The sequence below is a fragment of the Lolium perenne genome, chromosome 3 (genome assembly GCF_019359855.2).
Source record: "Lolium perenne isolate Kyuss_39 chromosome 3, Kyuss_2.0, whole genome shotgun sequence".
Lineage (NCBI taxonomy): Eukaryota > Viridiplantae > Streptophyta > Magnoliopsida > Poales > Poaceae > Lolium > Lolium perenne.
The window spans coordinates 350,845,289-350,862,739 of record NC_067246.2 but is presented as its reverse complement, the minus strand read 5'-3'; the positions used below and the strand labels follow the sequence as shown (position 1 = coordinate 350,862,739).

The 17,451-nt window shown below is 48.9% G+C and overlaps 1 protein-coding gene and 1 pseudogene across 1 annotated transcript; both read left to right on the top strand.

Annotated features, from left to right (window-relative positions):
* Positions 1 to 11,611: 11,611 nt before the first annotated feature.
* On the top strand, positions 11,612 to 13,225 carry LOC127340577 (F-box/FBD/LRR-repeat protein At5g22660-like). The gene has a single exon (XM_051366315.2). It carries the CDS (start codon positions 11,612 to 11,614, stop codon positions 13,223 to 13,225), a length of 1,614 nt encoding a protein of 537 aa, XP_051222275.1.
* A 2,251-nt stretch (positions 13,226 to 15,476) lies between these two features.
* On the top strand, positions 15,477 to 16,842 carry LOC127346237 (wall-associated receptor kinase 17-like; annotated as a pseudogene).
* The last annotated feature ends 609 nt before the right edge of the window (positions 16,843 to 17,451 follow it).

Genomic DNA, 17,451 nt, shown 5'->3' with positions numbered 1-17,451 from the left:
AACACCGTAGAGCCGGGAACAACCTAGGGCTGCGGCTGGCCGAGGTCCCTCCGAGCGACGGCCCGCAAAGCCTTCTGGTCACACGTCCGATGCTGATGCAAGGGCGTGCCACCTGACCTATACCTGGTCAGGAAGGTGATGGAGATGCCTCGCTTAGTTTCCTGCATGGCATACACGTAAACATTAAATACGAGCCTCGATCGGCTCTCAGGTTATCCTGTGAATCGGCTCAGGGAGCCGATCCACCCATGATTCGTACGAGGTGCACGAATGTATGGTGGTCCTGCTTGATCAAGATAAAGCTAATGAGATCTACGACGATTTAGGGTTTTCACCGCATAATCGGATCATCCTACTCACGGTTGGGCCTCGCGGCCACGCACGGTGATCGTAAGCCGATCCTAAACAAGGCCTAAAAACCAACACGAGGTTGATCCCCGGAACATCCTGTTTAGGGCTAGCGAACGACACCCTACGTGCCGCTGGATCCTCCACCCCTTTGTAAGGCCTAACTATTGCAGATATTAAACTAATCCTTGTAGAACAAGGAGCAATCGTAACGGATCAGATCTACTAAATAATGATCAAGCGGGGTGCCGCCCCCACACCTAAGATAGGTGTGAGGGCGGCTAGACATGCAAGGGTTGCACTACGATAGCATGTTACGCGAAGAACTATGCTAACCCTAACACATCTATGATAACTACGTTGCTCGCCATCAACAAGGCTTCAGTACGAGCAACGCATGAACAACGTGGAGCTTGTGCTGCCTAGATCGCAAGATGCGATCTAGGCAGCATGTTGCTTACCGGTAGAAACCCTCGAGACGAAGGAGTTGGCGATGCGCCGAGATTGATTTGTTGGTTGAACGTTGGTTGTTGTTTATTCCATAAACCCTAGATACATATTTATAGTCCAGGGGACTTTCTAACGTGGGAATAATCCCCACCGTGCACGAGACAAATTCTAACTTCTAAGATGCGATCTACTATAATACAGATACACGGGCAATCTAGCCCAAACTTTGCATAACAGGCCGATTCACGTTTTTTCTTCCATGTATATTCCTCGAGTCTATCTTGATCGCGGCCCACCTCTGACTTGGTCAAATCCTGGTGATAACACATGCCCCCTGGTTTTGGTAATGATAATTTCAAAACCACTCTGTTTTTCCCCCGAAGGGTCATGTCGTGGCAGAGCAGAACCGTTGCAGCATCCTTCATCATGATGTCCTGTCTTCTGAGCTTCTCTGCAATTCGATAGCTTTAGCATCACCTCCTCGGAAACTGCAATGGCATTAAATTTCCACCAGGCTTCTCATTATTTAACTGTGCCGATTGATTAGCTCTCTTCATCCCCTTCCTCTGTTCCGGCCATCGGCACCAAAAAACCCTCTTCTCCCTCAGCCATGTCTTCTTCTTCCTCCTCTTTCGTCTCTCTCCAATCCTTCTCTTCAAGCGAGCCGGAGTGGAACTCCGATCACGCGCCAGAGAGCAACCTGCCTCTGACCGATGGGGAAGAGGACCTCAAGTTCCTCATCGATGGGGAGCTGATGAGCGAAAGTGAAGACGACCTCCATCCTTGGGCGAAACCCACCTCCCCCGACGGGAAGGGGGAAGAAGTAGAGGAAGAAGAAGAAAAAGAGGAGGGCGGCCCCTCTTCCCCCGCTAAGCTTCTACCGGCCAAGCGATTCCGCGCTTGGGCGGTCAGCGAAGACGATGATGATGACGAGGAGGAAGAGGAGGAGGATGAATCCTCCTCCTCCATCGGGTATCCGCCGACCAAGCGCTTCCGCTCCTGGGCGGACAGCGAGGATGATGATGATGACAAGGAGGGCGAGGCTCCAGCCAAGGGCTGGGGCAGCAGTGACGAGGAGCTTCCTGGGAGCAGCGCCGACGACATCGACGGCGGTGATGACGAGGACAGCGACGACTGGTAGAATAGGACTAGTAGTAGCAGTGCACTAGGCACCAGATCCCTCTTTTGAGAGCCATCGGCTCTTTCTTGTAACCGCTCCTTTGAATTAATGAAAATTGTTCTTTCAATTAATCCAATTTCATTCCTTCCGCCTGTCATGCCAAGACCGATAGCAACGTATCGGATTTCTCTTCTTTTGGACGCCCGTGAAGCCGGACTCACATGCCGATTAGCCCGTCGGTCAAGCACTTCTCAATTTCAGGCTGCGATTTGATATCTGACCATAATTTTTCGCAATCCCTTATCCGATGACTACTCATCGGCTATTTTGAGAATCCAGTCCCTCTCCTTCTCTTGCAGCGACAGGACGGTCCAAAACCTGTAAAAGCCGACAGCCTCCTTTTCCGATTCCTCTCCATAGCTTTAGTAGTCTTCTTTTGCAACACCTTACTACTTCAGAGAAGATCACAATATAGGGTCAGTCGATGCGACTCCAATCGGCTCCCAAATCAGAGCATCTACCAAGTTAACTGCCCCCCGAGCCTTAATCAAGGCGAGAATACAGGTGAGGATGCACAGGTCGTTGATCAGCTTTCTTCTACTGAACGTCGATGTTGATGTAAACTTTTGAGCACATAGCCAGTAGGTCGTGGTCTTGTGTAACTGTACTAGAGTCGATGGCTGCGCATCGGCTTCGCTTCTGGTGCAAAATTTTTTTTTTATTTGGCCGATTTTTTCTAATCGGCCCCCAATGTTTCACTGCACGCATATTTACACATGTTTATCTGCACATGTTCATCTGACTATATGCCCCCCGAGCCGAATCTGCCAGATGACTGCAGATATCGGCTTTTATGGTTAGCCAGGGCAATGTACTTGCACGTCGGCTCCGTAAGGATTCGTGCTGACTTTCATCTGCCGACGTGGCCGCTGCCCAGTGGATCGATGCTGAACACAAGCAGAACATGTGGTGAAGATAATTTTGGCCGATTGCTGGAATCGGCCTCCATATCCATTGGAGCGCTGACTGAAGGTTCTGTAATGCTCCTTCATAATTTTTGGGGCCGATCACAAGGATCAGCCTCGTCACGTTTGCTCATCGCTTCGCTTCAGCAACACGGTCAGGCCAGTGGATAAAACCAGCTTAACCCTTCCCTTCGTCACGTCGATGCGCTCGCAGTCGTCCAAATTGATACCTGAGAGGGGTTCTTGGCCTGCTGCTTCCCATGCGTTCATGCCAGCTGTTGAAATTTCGGCTGAGTCATCGGCCTGGACGACTTCTACCTCATCTCCATCCCACTATATTATGCATTGGTGCATCGTGGAGGGAATGCAGCAGTTGGCGTGGATCCAATCTCTTCCTAGCAGAACAGCATAAGTGCTCTTGCTATCCACGATAAAGAACGTCGTAGGGATAGTTTTCCTTCCTACGGTCAGATCAATGTTCAGAACACCTTGTGCGTCAGACGCTTGGCCGTTGAAATCGCTCAATGTCACGTTGGTCTTGATTAGATCTGAGCTAGAGCGTCCCAGCCGACGTAGCATAGAGTACGGCATGATGTTGACTGCCGCTCCGGTGTCCACCAGCATCTTATTGACAGGCCTCCCATCAATATAACCTCGCAAATACAGGGCCTTCAGATGTCTGTAGCTTCTTTCTCGTGGCTTCTCAAAGATAACCGGCCGTGGGCCGCAGTCAAGTTGTGCAACAGGTGCCTCGTCTAATCCTGGAGCACTGAACTCCGAAGGGAGGATGAACACCATGTTTGTGCCAGCCGATGTTTCAACATCGGCTTTCCTTTGCTTGGGGCGCCACTCCATTTTCCGTGGACGACCCTCTTCGTCCAGGGTTCGCTGAACTTTCGTAGCCAGATCAGGTCGTGCCTTCCTTAACGTATGCAAGTATAACCTTTCGGCTTCCTCCAGGCCGCGCAATCGCTGAACCCTGCGCTTTTGTGAACGGCTGAGTCCATCAGGGCACCACCTTGGACGGTGGCACCCGTCTTCTTCTTCTTGTCCCTCGTCTTCTGAATCCTCGAGATCTGCCCACCGAGGGGACTCAGCGCGTTTGCTTTGTGGCGGGAGAGGCCCTAAGCGCCTGAACACAGATACGTTGGCTGCCTCCTTCTTCTTCTGGTTGCATTCTGGGCAATTGCTGATTGTGGGCAATCGGCTCATTCCTGAATCCCAGCAGTGTCTGAAGAAGGGGCAGTCCCAGTGCCTGTCGTTGTCGTCTTGCTCCCTTGATTTTCCTATGGCACGGCGCTCATGCTCCTCCTCATCGCGATCGTGCCGACGATGTCTTCTGGCTTCTCTAGCCAGACGATCTCTCTCATCATCATCGGTGGATCGTAGGCGTTGGTCATACTGACTCACATACTTGTTGAGGAGGTGATCAGAGAGGGGTCGCTGATATCTCGTGTTCTTCACTTCTCCCTCTGTGACGTAGCGCTTGCCATCATGCCGGAGCCGATCGCGTGGAGCGGCCTCCTCTGTGTCCTTGCTACGAGAGCAGCTGCCCTCGTCTCCATCTTTGCCAGAGTGGTGCCCAGGTCCTACCATGTTGATGCTGAACAAGGATCCTGGCTGGCAACCTTCAGGGTAAGTGCATTCTACCATGTTAACGGCGGGGAAGGGCTGGGTGTCGACCTTCATAGCGTACTGGTTGAAAATTAGACGCCCTTTTTCTATCGCCGCTTGGATGTGCTGACGCCATACCCTGCAGTCGTTGGTGGCATGGGAGAGCAAGTTGTGCCATTTGCAGTATGGCTTTCCGTTCAGCTCTTGCACCGTGGGGAATTTGAGACCTTCAGGAATCGTCAACTGCTTCTCCTTGAGCAGGAGGTCGAAGATTTGCTCAGTCTTGGTCACGTCAAAATCAAACCCCCGGGGCGGGCCTGGTGGCTTTACCCATTTGCAGGACACGGGGGTTCCTCCCCGAGTCCATTTAGCCACTGCTACCTCTTGGTCTCCCGCAGGAACTTCGTCTTCCTCTGCATCGACCAGGACTACTGCACGCTTGAACTTGTCTTGGTACAGGTCCGGGTGGCGCTGTTCATATGCCGATAGTTTCTGAACCATGTGCGCCAGTGAGGGGTAGTCTGCTTGGGAGGCCATGTCCTTGAGCGGTGTTGCGAGGCCCGCTACTGCCAACTCGACTGCTTCCTTTTCAGTTATACGAACCGAATAACATCGGTTCCTAAGATTCCTGAAGCGCTGGATGTATTCTGTCACAGTTTCTCCGCGCTTCTGACGTAGTTGTGCTAGATCGGCAATGCCAGACTCGGAAGCCTCTGAATGGTACTGCATATGGAACTGTTCTTCCAACTGCTTCCAAGTCCGGATGGAGTCCGGCGGCAACGAGGTGTACCACCCGAAAGCCGATCCCGTGAGGGACTGTGAGAAGAGCCTCACACGTAGTTGATCCGACACTGAAGCCGGTCCTAGTTGCGCCAAATATCGGCCCACGTGCTCGATGGAGCTGGAACCATCTGATCCACTGAATTTGGAGAAATCAGGGAGCCGATATTTGGGTGGTAGCGGGATCATCTCGTAGTCGTCGGGGTACGGCTTGGAATAGCCGATTGCCCTCCTTTTCGGCACCATGCCGAACTGGTCTCTCAGTATGGTACTGATCTGATCCGCTGTGCTGGCCGCAGGAGTTGAATTCTGAAGATTCGCCGAGGTGGCGTACTTAGCCAGCCATGTTTGCTTTTCCAGCTCTGAGCCAACTGCAGGAGCTGAGCTCTGGAGGTTCGTCGGGGTGGCGTACTTAGTTAGCCACGTCTGCTTCTCAAGCTCTGTCGCTGACGTCCCTCCTGTTCTCCCAGAAGTCCCTGATGTTGTGGCCTGGTTTGTGAGTGCCCAGTTACCACAATCTGGCACATACGTGCACGTGTACCCGTGAGGGATCTCCTTAGGCGCCTCAGGCAAGAACTGGTAGTCACCAGGGTCACCACCGATCTTGTAGACGACGAATGCCGGTGAAGCCGGCACTTCTGGTGCTGCCAATGCATATGGCAGCGGTGGACGGGACTGGAGTGGCAACTCTCCTTGATGCGTCCCGAGAGCTGGTCCTGACGGCGAGTACTGGTGCCTCATGATCTCCTGGATCACGCGAAGAGCGACACGCTCCAGCGTGTTGACCAGGTTCTCGGAGTGGCGGTGTAGCGAGTGAGCCACCAAGTAGTTGATCTCCTGCCGCAGGGACCTGGTGCGTTCTTCCGATGGGGCAGAGAGGTCTATCCCATCTAGTGCACCATTTGGCGAGAACCCCTTCCACCTGATGCCATGGGAGCGGGTTCTGTGGAAAGAGCCGATGAGGTCGGCCTCGAGGATGACCTTAATCTCGTCATACTTCTTCTTGAGCTCATCGGTCAGGTCCTCGTACGTGACTGGCGTGCCGTCCGCCATCTCAGATGTAGATGGCGATGTGGTTGATGTAGAAGCTTGTCCCACCGGGCGTGCCAGAATGTGTTGACGTCAGAAACCCACCGGCGGGCAGCGACGGGCAACACCGTAGAGCCGGGAACAACCTAGGGCTGCGGCTGGCCGAGGTCCCTCCGAGCGACGGCCCGCAAAGCCTTCTGGTCACACGTCCGATGCTGATGCAAGGGCGTGCCACCTGACCTATACCTGGTCAGGAAGGTGATGGAGATGCCTCGCTTAGTTTCCTGCATGGCATACACGTAAACATTAAATACGAGCCTCGATCGGCTCTCAGGTTATCCTGTGAATCGGCTCAGGGAGCCGATCCACCCATGATTCGTACGAGGTGCACGAATGTATGGTGGTCCTGCTTGATCAAGATAAAGCTAATGAGATCTACGACGATTTAGGGTTTTCACCGCATAATCGGATCATCCTACTCACGGTTGGGCCTCGCGGCCACGCACGGTGATCGTAAGCCGATCCTAAACAAGGCCTAAAAACCAACACGAGGTTGATCCCCGGAACATCCTGTTTAGGGCTAGCGAACGACACCCTACGTGCCGCTGGATCCTCCACCCCTTTGTAAGGCCTAACTATTGCAGATATTAAACTAATCCTTGTAGAACAAGGAGCAATCGTAACGGATCAGATCTACTAAATAATGATCAAGCGGGGTGCCGCCCCCACACCTAAGATAGGTGTGAGGGCGGCTAGACATGCAAGGGTTGCACTACGATAGCATGTTACGCGAAGAACTATGCTAACCCTAACACATCTATGATAACTACGTTGCTCGCCATCAACAAGGCTTCAGTACGAGCAACGCATGAACAACGTGGAGCTTGTGCTGCCTAGATCGCAAGATGCGATCTAGGCAGCATGTTGCTTACCGGTAGAAACCCTCGAGACGAAGGAGTTGGCGATGCGCCGAGATTGATTTGTTGGTTGAACGTTGGTTGTTGTTTATTCCATAAACCCTAGATACATATTTATAGTCCAGGGGACTTTCTAACGTGGGAATAATCCCCACCGTGCACGAGACAAATTCTAACTTCTAAGATGCGATCTACTATAATACAGATACACGGGCAATCTAGCCCAAACTTTGCATAACAGGCCGATTCACATTTTTTCTTCCATGTATATTCCTCGAGTCTATCTTGATCGCGGCCCACCTCTGACTTGGTCAAATCCTGGTGATAACAGAACCGACCTCCAGCTTCCGGGTTGCAGGAAGCCCTCCGTCTCGAGGTTCGTCAGCTCCATCTTGGTGGTGGTGCAAGGCCACCATTTTCCCTTGGCTTCAGCATCTCGTTGGCGAGCCTTTGATTTTTTGGCAGCGGCCTCTTCCGCTTGATCCTCCCTGGAGGCCTTTTCCGGGTTAGCGGAAGTCCCTTCGGTTTGCTTGCCGGAATCCTTTGAAGGACCCAGCTTAACTGGAGCGAAAGGAGGAGGGGCGGAGGAGATTGGGGTGGCCATGATCGGTTCAGAGGCTGGAGGCGGAGTCGTTGAAGACATCTGAAGAAAATATGAATGGCGGAAAATGTTCTTTAGTCGGATCCAGCATCGTCTTCCCCAAGTTCATCCCTACCAACTACGGCGCGAGAGCAAAGTTCGAGAACTAACCGTAATGGCGTTTACGGCGGTCGGAGTCGCCGGCGACGAGGTTTCCGCGCGGTGGCTCGCTGATGTTAAGAACAGGATGAACTTGACGCGGCGGCGAAACAACTCCGGCGATGTTCCGGTGAGTTTCCGGCACGGCGGAGAGGGAGCTCGCGTCGGCGCTTGGCAGAGAGGTGAGAAGGGGGATGAATGAGGGTTAAGGCGTCGACGGCGGATATTTATAGGCCGGCGAGACGAGATTCGTGCTCCGCATCCTGTGGTCGGAACGCAAGCGTCGCACCGTTGGATGCGTGACACGTGTCCTAAACCCTAAGCGGTCAAAATGGCTAGAGATAAGTTACCGCACAAATCGCGCTAAAATGGCGCCAGAATTGGCGGAACCGTTTGAGTCTTTTAAGATTCCGGGTAATTGCGTGAGGATAAATTGGCTCTCATTCGCGAGCAGGGAGTAACCCGGAAATGTTCTTTGGAACGTCGATGGATGAAGTCCCGCAGGATGGGAGCATTTTCCGGCTATAAGTTGGAAAAAGAAGAAAATGTGAAGTTGGAGTTCTTCAAGTTTCTTCGCGTTACCAACATTTGCCGGAGATCATATGGACCAGCAAGACGGAAACAGCAGGTGAAACTCGGAGAACTCTGGGGGCTACTATTGTGGGTATACTTCATGGGTGTACCATCGACAGTGCCTAGATCCGGCAAGCCCGGGTGGCCCACAGATGGTGGTGAGGCATGTGGCCCATCGGGCGGCCCAGTTGCTGTTGATCTTGACGGAAGATGTCCAGCCCAGGAGCAGGGAGCCGGATCCAACCGACATTGAGGAGGAACCCGGATCCACGGAGGCCCATTAAGGGACCCGGATCCGGTACGACATAGATGGAAGGGCGGATCCTTGGCGTACACGGCAAGACATTGTACCGTAGTTTGGTAACCTGTATCCGGGTAGGACTCTCCATGTAAACCCTAGATCCGTGCGCCTTTATAAGCCAGATCCCGGGAGCCCTAGAGGCAAGACAACAACTCATTGTAACATCGCGAAAGCGCCCAGATAATTCCATACAAGCAGCAGTAGGCCCTGTCATCGAGCAGGTGTTCCGAAGCTGGGTAAATCGCGCACCACCGTCCCGAGAGCTCTCCGCCCTATGGCCCCTACTACTTCTCCCCCTCGTGAGGATCCCTCCTCCGAGGTACCGTCGATTAGGCAACGACAGACAAGGTTCATCGTTACATGGTTAGACGGGTGTCGCCAAAATTCATATTTTTCATGTTTTCGGCCCATTTTAAGTGGCTATAGCGTACATTTTTCAGTTCCCGAAATGATTTACATCTACCGTATCTACCGATACATGGTTTGAGAGACGTCGCAAAGACTCGTGTTTTTTATGGTTTCTGCCTCCATTTTCGTGGGCTATAGCCCGCAGTTTTCAAACCCCGGGACGTTTCCCAGTGACGGGTCCACTGTAGTTAGACAGGTGTTGCCAAAATTCATATTCTTCACGATTTTCCCCATTTCCAGTGGCCATAGCGCACATTTATCAATTCTCGGGACTATTTGCAGCTATTGTAACCACCCATACATGGTTTGAGAGGCATCGCAAAAACGGACAGGGTGTTTCTACACCCGGGTGCATTTGCACTCTTTATTTGAAATGCATATTAAACATATTTTAAAATGTTAGAAAAATACAAATAAAAATTCCCCGTGTATACCTTGACATATTACATGCTTACAAAGTTGTTTCAGCAAAAACCGATATGTTTCGTGCCTTGTGCAAAAAAGACAAATCTTTGGTGCTAAAATAGTCTATTTTTTGAGGCATTATTTGTCTTTTTTACACAGGGTAGAAAAATTGTTGGTTTTATGTGAAACTTTACGTGCACACATAGAACATGTCCCTCTATATGCTAAATTTTTTTACTATTTTTTTTATGTTTTGGAAATATGTTTTATACATACCAGGTGCATATGCACCCGGGATCAGATTTGGTTTTCCGCGCAAAAACTCGTGTTTTTCATATTTTCTGCCTCTATTTTCATGTGCTAGCTCACTCTTTTCAATTTTCGGGATGTTTCCCAACGACGGGTCCACTGATACATGGTTAGATGAGTGTCGCTAAAACTATTTTTTCATGTTTTGTTCCCATTTTAAGTGGCCATGGCGCACTTTTTTTTGGTTTCCACGATGATTTCCAGCTACCTAACCACCAATGCTTGGTATACGACGCGTCGCAAAAACTAACTCATGTTTTTCATGTTTTCTTCCTCTATTTTTTGTAGGCTTCTGCCTCCATTTTCGTGAACTATAGTGTACAATTTTCGGTTTCCGGCATAATTTCCAGTAACCGTGACCACGGCTACATGGTTTTAGGACATCGCTAAAATTCGTGTGTTGCATGGCGTCACAGAACCAGACCGTAACTCCGCTCGCCACTTGCCCGGCCAGAGAAGGGCGCGCAACACGAGTGTCATGTCGGCGTCAGCGAGCATGTTGTGCACAAAATCGTTGAACTGTTAGTTGTTCTCCTTGGGCTTTGGCGGCGGAGCGCCAAGGGAGTGTCAAGAGGTTGCACCTAGATGGCTTTGTCACTTCTTATACCGAGCAAAACTTTTGGCTAAGTTAAGCCTCATAAACTTGTAAACTAATCAGGACTCGAACAAAGTTAAGAACACTAAACATTATTTTGTTTGGTATCTGGCACTTATAAAACATCAACTGGTAACAAATATATTGGGATATAATTTTTTTTAGAATTTGTGTTTCTTTTACCGAGAAACTTTGCAAACTCTTCTTGTTTCTCCATGCAAAAAAAACTTTTGTTTCGGATTAAAGCACATCTGTAACAAGGATTTTTTTTCTTGGCCGGAATTTCGGAAATTTTGGCGGAAACCGACAATTCCGTTTCCCCCGGAGAATTACTGATACCGACCAAAAGTATCGGCTACATTTGTATTTGAACTATAGTTTTTGGTCAAATAGGTGATCTCGTATGATGTAATATACATAAAACTTGGTGTTGTGCACTGTTGATTCCTAAATGTCGCGAGTTTAACTTCAGGCAGTCGAAAATATTCATTTTTATCTATTTATTCTATGTTTTGCGTTAAAAAATTAGGAAGCTGGAAGGACAACAATTCGAGGACGAGACCTCCTGCTGTCGGTCAGAAGAGTCTTATCGTTGCGCTGCAGAAGATGCACATTGAATTTAGGGTAGAAATATTTTCGTTTTGTGCTCGAAATTTTTGAATTTCAAATTTTGTTTGAATAATCTCGAACGAAAAAAATCCGAGATATCTGAGATTTCACGGTAACCGATTTTTCAGGGGTCCTCCGGTAAAAAACTCTCACCGAGAAAAAAATCCTCGATCTGTAACAAGCACCGCTTACAGATCGCATTATTATGTACTACATCTTTTTTTTGAGATGATGTACATTTGTTTTTTGAGCTTGTATTATTATGAACGTACTCCTATGAAAGCAAGAAACGGAAGTTCAGTAAGACAAGGTAATTAAGTCCGATTAGTTTACATTCCGATTCGTTTGCAGGTGGATCAGTTGGATACGTTGAGGACCCGAACCGACGCTTCATCGAAATCACTCACGATCCCATCGACATCCTCTCGCGCGCGCCGCCGACGTAGGCGATGGCCGGTGGTGAGGACCGCCTATCCGAGCTCCCAGACGACCTACTCCGCCGCGTCCTCCACTTCGTCCCGCTCAAGGAGGCCGCCTCCACGACCGCACTCTCGCGGCGATGGCGCGCGCCGCTCTGGCTCTCATCGGGCGGAGTAAACCTCCAGACGGGCATCGAGAATGTCTATTTTAGCCGCCGCGACGATAGCGCCCGTTTCTTCTCCAGCCGCGACACCTACGTCTCCGCGGCCGCGCGGACGCTTGACACCGCCGACGTCCCGGTCACGAGGCTCACCATACGCCTCGATTCTGATCTCGACGACTCGGCGGACGAGTTCCTGTCTTGGCCGCCCCGCAACATGGACAAGGTCGTGTCGCGCTACACCAACTTGCTCGACGTCACGCTCTCCCACCAGGCGGCGCGCAGCGTTGAGGAGCTCCGGATCGTCGCCAATGATCCGGCCGAGGAATACTCCCTCTTCGATACTCGGCATTGTCTCTACACCGTCACCCTCCACACCTTGCCGTTGGAGACCCTCCGCGCCCTGGAACTCACCAGTTGCAAGGGACTTCTCTATCCCAGGCAGGCCGCTGCCATCGTGCTCCCGCGGCTATCCTCCCTTCGGCTGAGCCACTGCCAGCAGCACCTAAGCTCTCTCCAACGCGCCATTGACGCCGCGCCGGCGCTGGATGCTGTCCACCTCAAGTCGGTCCTCATCGACGCAACAGAGAAAGACGACGCTCCCCCTACGCCGTCTCCAAATACCCGCCGCCTCAGATGCCCGGCAGCCACGGTGCTGGTGCTTGATAGTTGCAAGTGGGAGGAGAAAAAATACAGCCACTCCTACGGCTACGAAGTCGTTGTTGTCGACGGTCTGAAGATCGACGCGCCAAGGCTGCGCCGCTTCAGGTACAAGGGGTCACTCCCCTCCTTCTCATTCAGTCCACAGCCGCTCGAGTTGGAACAAGTGGTTCTAGATTTCTTTGGGCCTGCCAATACCTGGAAGAAAAAAGATCTAGTCCGTGACTTAGAGACCTTCTGGCGATTCGCTGGGAGCTTCACCAACACCAAGGAGATGAGGCTGACAGTGAACCACCTCGAGGATATCGCCGTACTCGCTGAGGCAAGGCGGGTCGCGCTCCTACCGGCATTCCGCCGCCTCGAGCGTCTCGAGATTCAAGGAGCGCATTCGACAAAAGACAAGGCTGGAGCAATGACAATCGTGAACATGCTCCGCTGTTGTCCAGTGCTCGCTGCCCTCAGGATCAACCTCACCAAGGCAAAGCCGCAAGACAATGTCTCAAATGAAAAAAGGGTGCCCGGCACACGTATTCCTCAAAAGGAAATTCAGATCGCTGCCTTGTTGGGTCCGAGTCACTTGTACCAATGCTTGAAGAGCTCCCTTACGAGAGTGGGATTGCAGTTCAGGCTAGAGAAGGTGGACTGTCTTGGTGTCAAGCTCATAAAGTTCTTCGCCGAGAATGCCATGGTTCTTGAAGAAATGTATATCGATGGTGGATACAAAAAGTTATGCGAGCACATGAATCCAAAGACTGAAAAGTGGAACTCGAAAAGGAGAAAGTCAGGGGCAACAAGTTTTGTGGTCTTACCTCTTAAGCGGTGACTCTACAAACAACAAGAGATTTTATTCAGAGATTATATTATACTATAAGCGAGGAATTTCTGGCTAGAATGTGCTGGTACATCTTAGTTTCATAGGTAGCATAAGCGGTGTAGCAAAGGGCTCCCATTGACATGTACCATGAATTATGATGCATCCGTCGACACCAATTGACAACTTGATCAAAAAAAAAAAGGTTAAGCTGGACTAGCTTATCTGTAGGTCTTGAGTTCAGGACCTGTTCGGTGCTGAAAATAGCCTGTAAACCCGGTTGCAGCTAATTTTTCTGAGAATAATACGCTAGTTAGCCTATTTACCATCATATGTTGCGTATAGATAGATCATGTCTGTTGACTGAAAGCTTTCTTTTCAAACAGATAATTGACAGAAGCCTGAAAAGTCACAAGCAAGGAATATAAGCTCAAAGTGATACATGAAGTTTTCGAGGTTTACACACTGAAAAAGACTTGCATGTACTCCCTCCATGGGTGCAGACCACCCAATTTACAGCCAACACGGTAAAACAAAAGTTACTAGCTAGTACTCTCCCAGAGTGGCATCCACTAGCCTCACTCATTCCCTAATTCGTGGTACTAGCACGGTACATATACTGGGACATTAGATTGAGTTAAAGCAAATAAAAATGTGGCATATGCCATCGAAATGTAGAATGGAAAATTCTTTCAAATATTTAATCAATCTGTACAGCTTTAACGGGAAACAAAACCTTATATAAAATGGTCTAATTGACTATCAAAGCCGAACTAAAAAGTCGTAGACATTTTCTTGAGATGGAGGAAGTACACTACTTCTTACTTGCATGCCAAATGGGAGCTTCACATGGGAAACTCGCAAGTTTACTTTCATTGTGATCGACCCAATGGTGCAAAATAGTTGAGGTTACTGTCCATAGCAATCAGAATGTGGTCTAAGCAAGCAGTACTCCTTTTGTAACATGTCCACTTGTTTTTAGGAGAAGCATCGCTAGGAATCTTGTCAGTGCATTAAAGTAGTCCAGCTAGCTGGTGTTCAGTTTGAACGAGTCGACATCTGTGCAATTATATACTCAACCCGAGTTTACTTAGTCTGATGGGACGAGTGGTATATTGGCCGGGCAAGTTTCAGCAGTAGGTGAGATCTGAACGCTGGCCACCGCTATGCGCGCAACCATCTCGGTAGGTAGTCAGACACATCCACGCCGGCAGCTCGTTGGGCCTCACCGCCGACATAGACTTGATTCCCGCATTCCTTGGCGGCCTTAGGAAAGTGGGACCCTACGGTCTGTCGAGTGGCAATGAGGTCATCCTCACTGGATGTAACGTGCAGTCCACGCTCACCAATGGCAACATCACCGTGAACATGAAATCTGAAGCACTTGCGCGTCATTCTGCTTTGGCGCAACCGCACCAACCCCTGCTCACGGTTTTCCGGGCTGCGACGGCATGGGTTGTTGCAAAGAGAGCGCCAACATCTATAATTTTGAGAACAGTAAGGCCACTACACTGTACTTGGAGCGGATGCCAGAGTACAACCTGAACATGAATGACATGGAACCTTCGCCTGTCTATGTGTTCGTCACCGAGCAGGGATGGTTCGATCAACAACCGAGTTTCCGGGTGGATCCCTGGTCAGTAGTGACGTGGGACCTCCCTGTATTTCTAGAGTGGGACGTCTTTCCACACCAAGGGTTACCGAAACCTGATGCCAAGTCGTATCCCACTTGTTCTTGGCAGGTAACCCAGAAACTCTGCCGAAGCAAGAACAGCTACTGCCAACCAGGAGCAAGAGGCTACAGATGCTATTGTGAGGACAGCTACTTTGGAAATCCATATAGCCCTGATAACGATGGGTGCAAAGGTTAGCTGCTTCCTAGTACATATGGTTTATTTGTGGAATTAATTTCCCTTCTTAATTTCAACATCTAAATTGAACTTGTCTGTCTTTAGGTGGCCGTCGGAAGCCCTTATCTACAGGTGAGCAAAACTCCCCTCAAATAAAAATATGTTACCATACCAAGCAAGCTAGTCTGGACAACTAGTTAATTTATAGCAATTTATAATTGTGGTATTGTAATTTGACACCACTACTACTCCCTTCATGTAGCAATAGTAACCTGACTACGACTCCACTACCACCCTCAATGTAGATAGATTGCTGCTCGTATAAGGCCGCATTGTGGATTTTGGTTTATTTATTTACACATACATGCTGGAAGATAAATAATACTGTCAAAACTTGTCTTTTGATTAGGTATGTACATCGCTATCGGAATTTCTATTGGGGCCCTTGTCATACTTCTGGTTCTCGCTGCATTCTTCATTTCCAAGAAATTGAAACGTCGAAGTGCGCAAATGAGGAAGCGCAAGTTCTTTGATAAAAATCGTGGACAATTATTGCGACAGTTGGTATCACAAAGAGCTGATATTGCAGAAAAAATGATCATATCCCTCAAAGAGCTAGAGAAGGCAACATGTAATTTTGATAAATCACGTGAGCTTGGTGTTGGAGGGCATGGTACCGTCTATAAAGGGATTTTGTCGGACGAACATGTTGTGGCCATCAAGAAACCAAAGAAGGTCGTTCAAAAAGAAATTGTTGAGTTTATCAATGAGGTTGCTATTCTGTCACAAATTAATCACCGGAATGTAGTAAAACTCTATGGTTGCTGCCTTGAAACAGAAGTCCCACTACTGGTATATGAGTTCATATCCAATGGAACCCTCTATGACCATCTTCACGTTGAAGGATCAATATCACTGCCATGGGACGATAGGTTGCGGATTGCCAATGAGACAGCTGGGTGTTTATCCTACCTTTCACTCAACAACTTCAATACCAATCATCCATAGAGATGTTAAATCTGTTAACATACTTTTGGATGAATCTCTCACATCAAACGTAGCAGACTTTGGAGCTTCAAGGTATGTTCCAATGGATGAATCAGGGGTAACAACTGTGGTGCAAGGTACGAGAGGATATATGGACCCTATGTGCATCTACACGGGGCGGCTCACGGAAAAGAGTGATGTATATAGCTTTGGTGTCATGCTGGTGGAATTACTGACCAGAAAAAAAACCATTTTCATATTTGTCTATCAAAGGTGAGGGCCTTGCTGTAGATTTTTCTACCATGTTTGCAGAAGGCAATTTAAGACAGATACTAGATCCACAAGTTATTGAGGAGGGAGGTGAAAAGGTTGAAAAAGTCTCCACGCTTGCGGTAAAGTGCATAAAGTCAAGAGCGGAGGATCGTCCAACAATGAAACAAGTGGAGTCAACACATGGAAGCCTTCGGCCAGATACACAACAAGTTTTAGGTACAAGAGGGAATGGTATTCAAGTAAATTATCCACCGGTTGCAGATGGAAGTAATGAGTCAACCAGGCGGTATAGTATGGAAGAGGAATTGATGTTGTCTTCAAAATATCCTCGTTAGTTTGTGCGTAATGTTGAGCTCCGCACCTCCCAGTTAAAGGGTGCATCTTATCCCTTTCCTGCTAAATTCATCTTTCCTTGTAATACATATGAGAATTCCTCACCTAGACAACCTACTATTTCTTTGTTTTGAGTATGAGATGATGTAAGTTTGTTGAAAAGGAAATAACGAACAAAAATGTAAGTCCCTGTTTTGGTCTGATGGATTTAACTTCTTATGTATTTTTTCTATCCTTTTTCCGGGCTGCCCTGCTGTGAGGTTTTCTGTTGGGACCATATAGAAAGCATTGTCCTGTTTGGTTACATTGAACTCCTAAAACATTGTCCGCCACTCATATTGTGTGTTAGAGAATCTTGAAGTGGGAGAAGTGCTCAGATGCAATAGTGTATATGGCATATTTATCTTAGAGTTAATCTTGATTAGGTGTTTGTTGGCCAGTTAAACTGGTACATGTGTTATGGTTGGCTTCCATGCCATGGGGTGGTGCTGCTGCTGACGAACTAATCGCACCAAAATTGCTAACCATGCGACGTGTCCGCATACATATAGGTACATGTTTGGTTTCCCCATATAGATCTTACTAGATTAATATACTATGCTGCAGCCATCACTTGTCATTATCACGATTTGCTAGGCACTTCATCATTTCAAGGTTCCATTTTCACGGATGTGTGCACCAAATCAGAAATTGGCATAGTAACAAATCTGAAATGACGATATATATATAGAGAGAGAACAGGGGAGCTCTAAACTTCCGGAATATAAATAATCTTATCATTTTTCTCATCAAAAC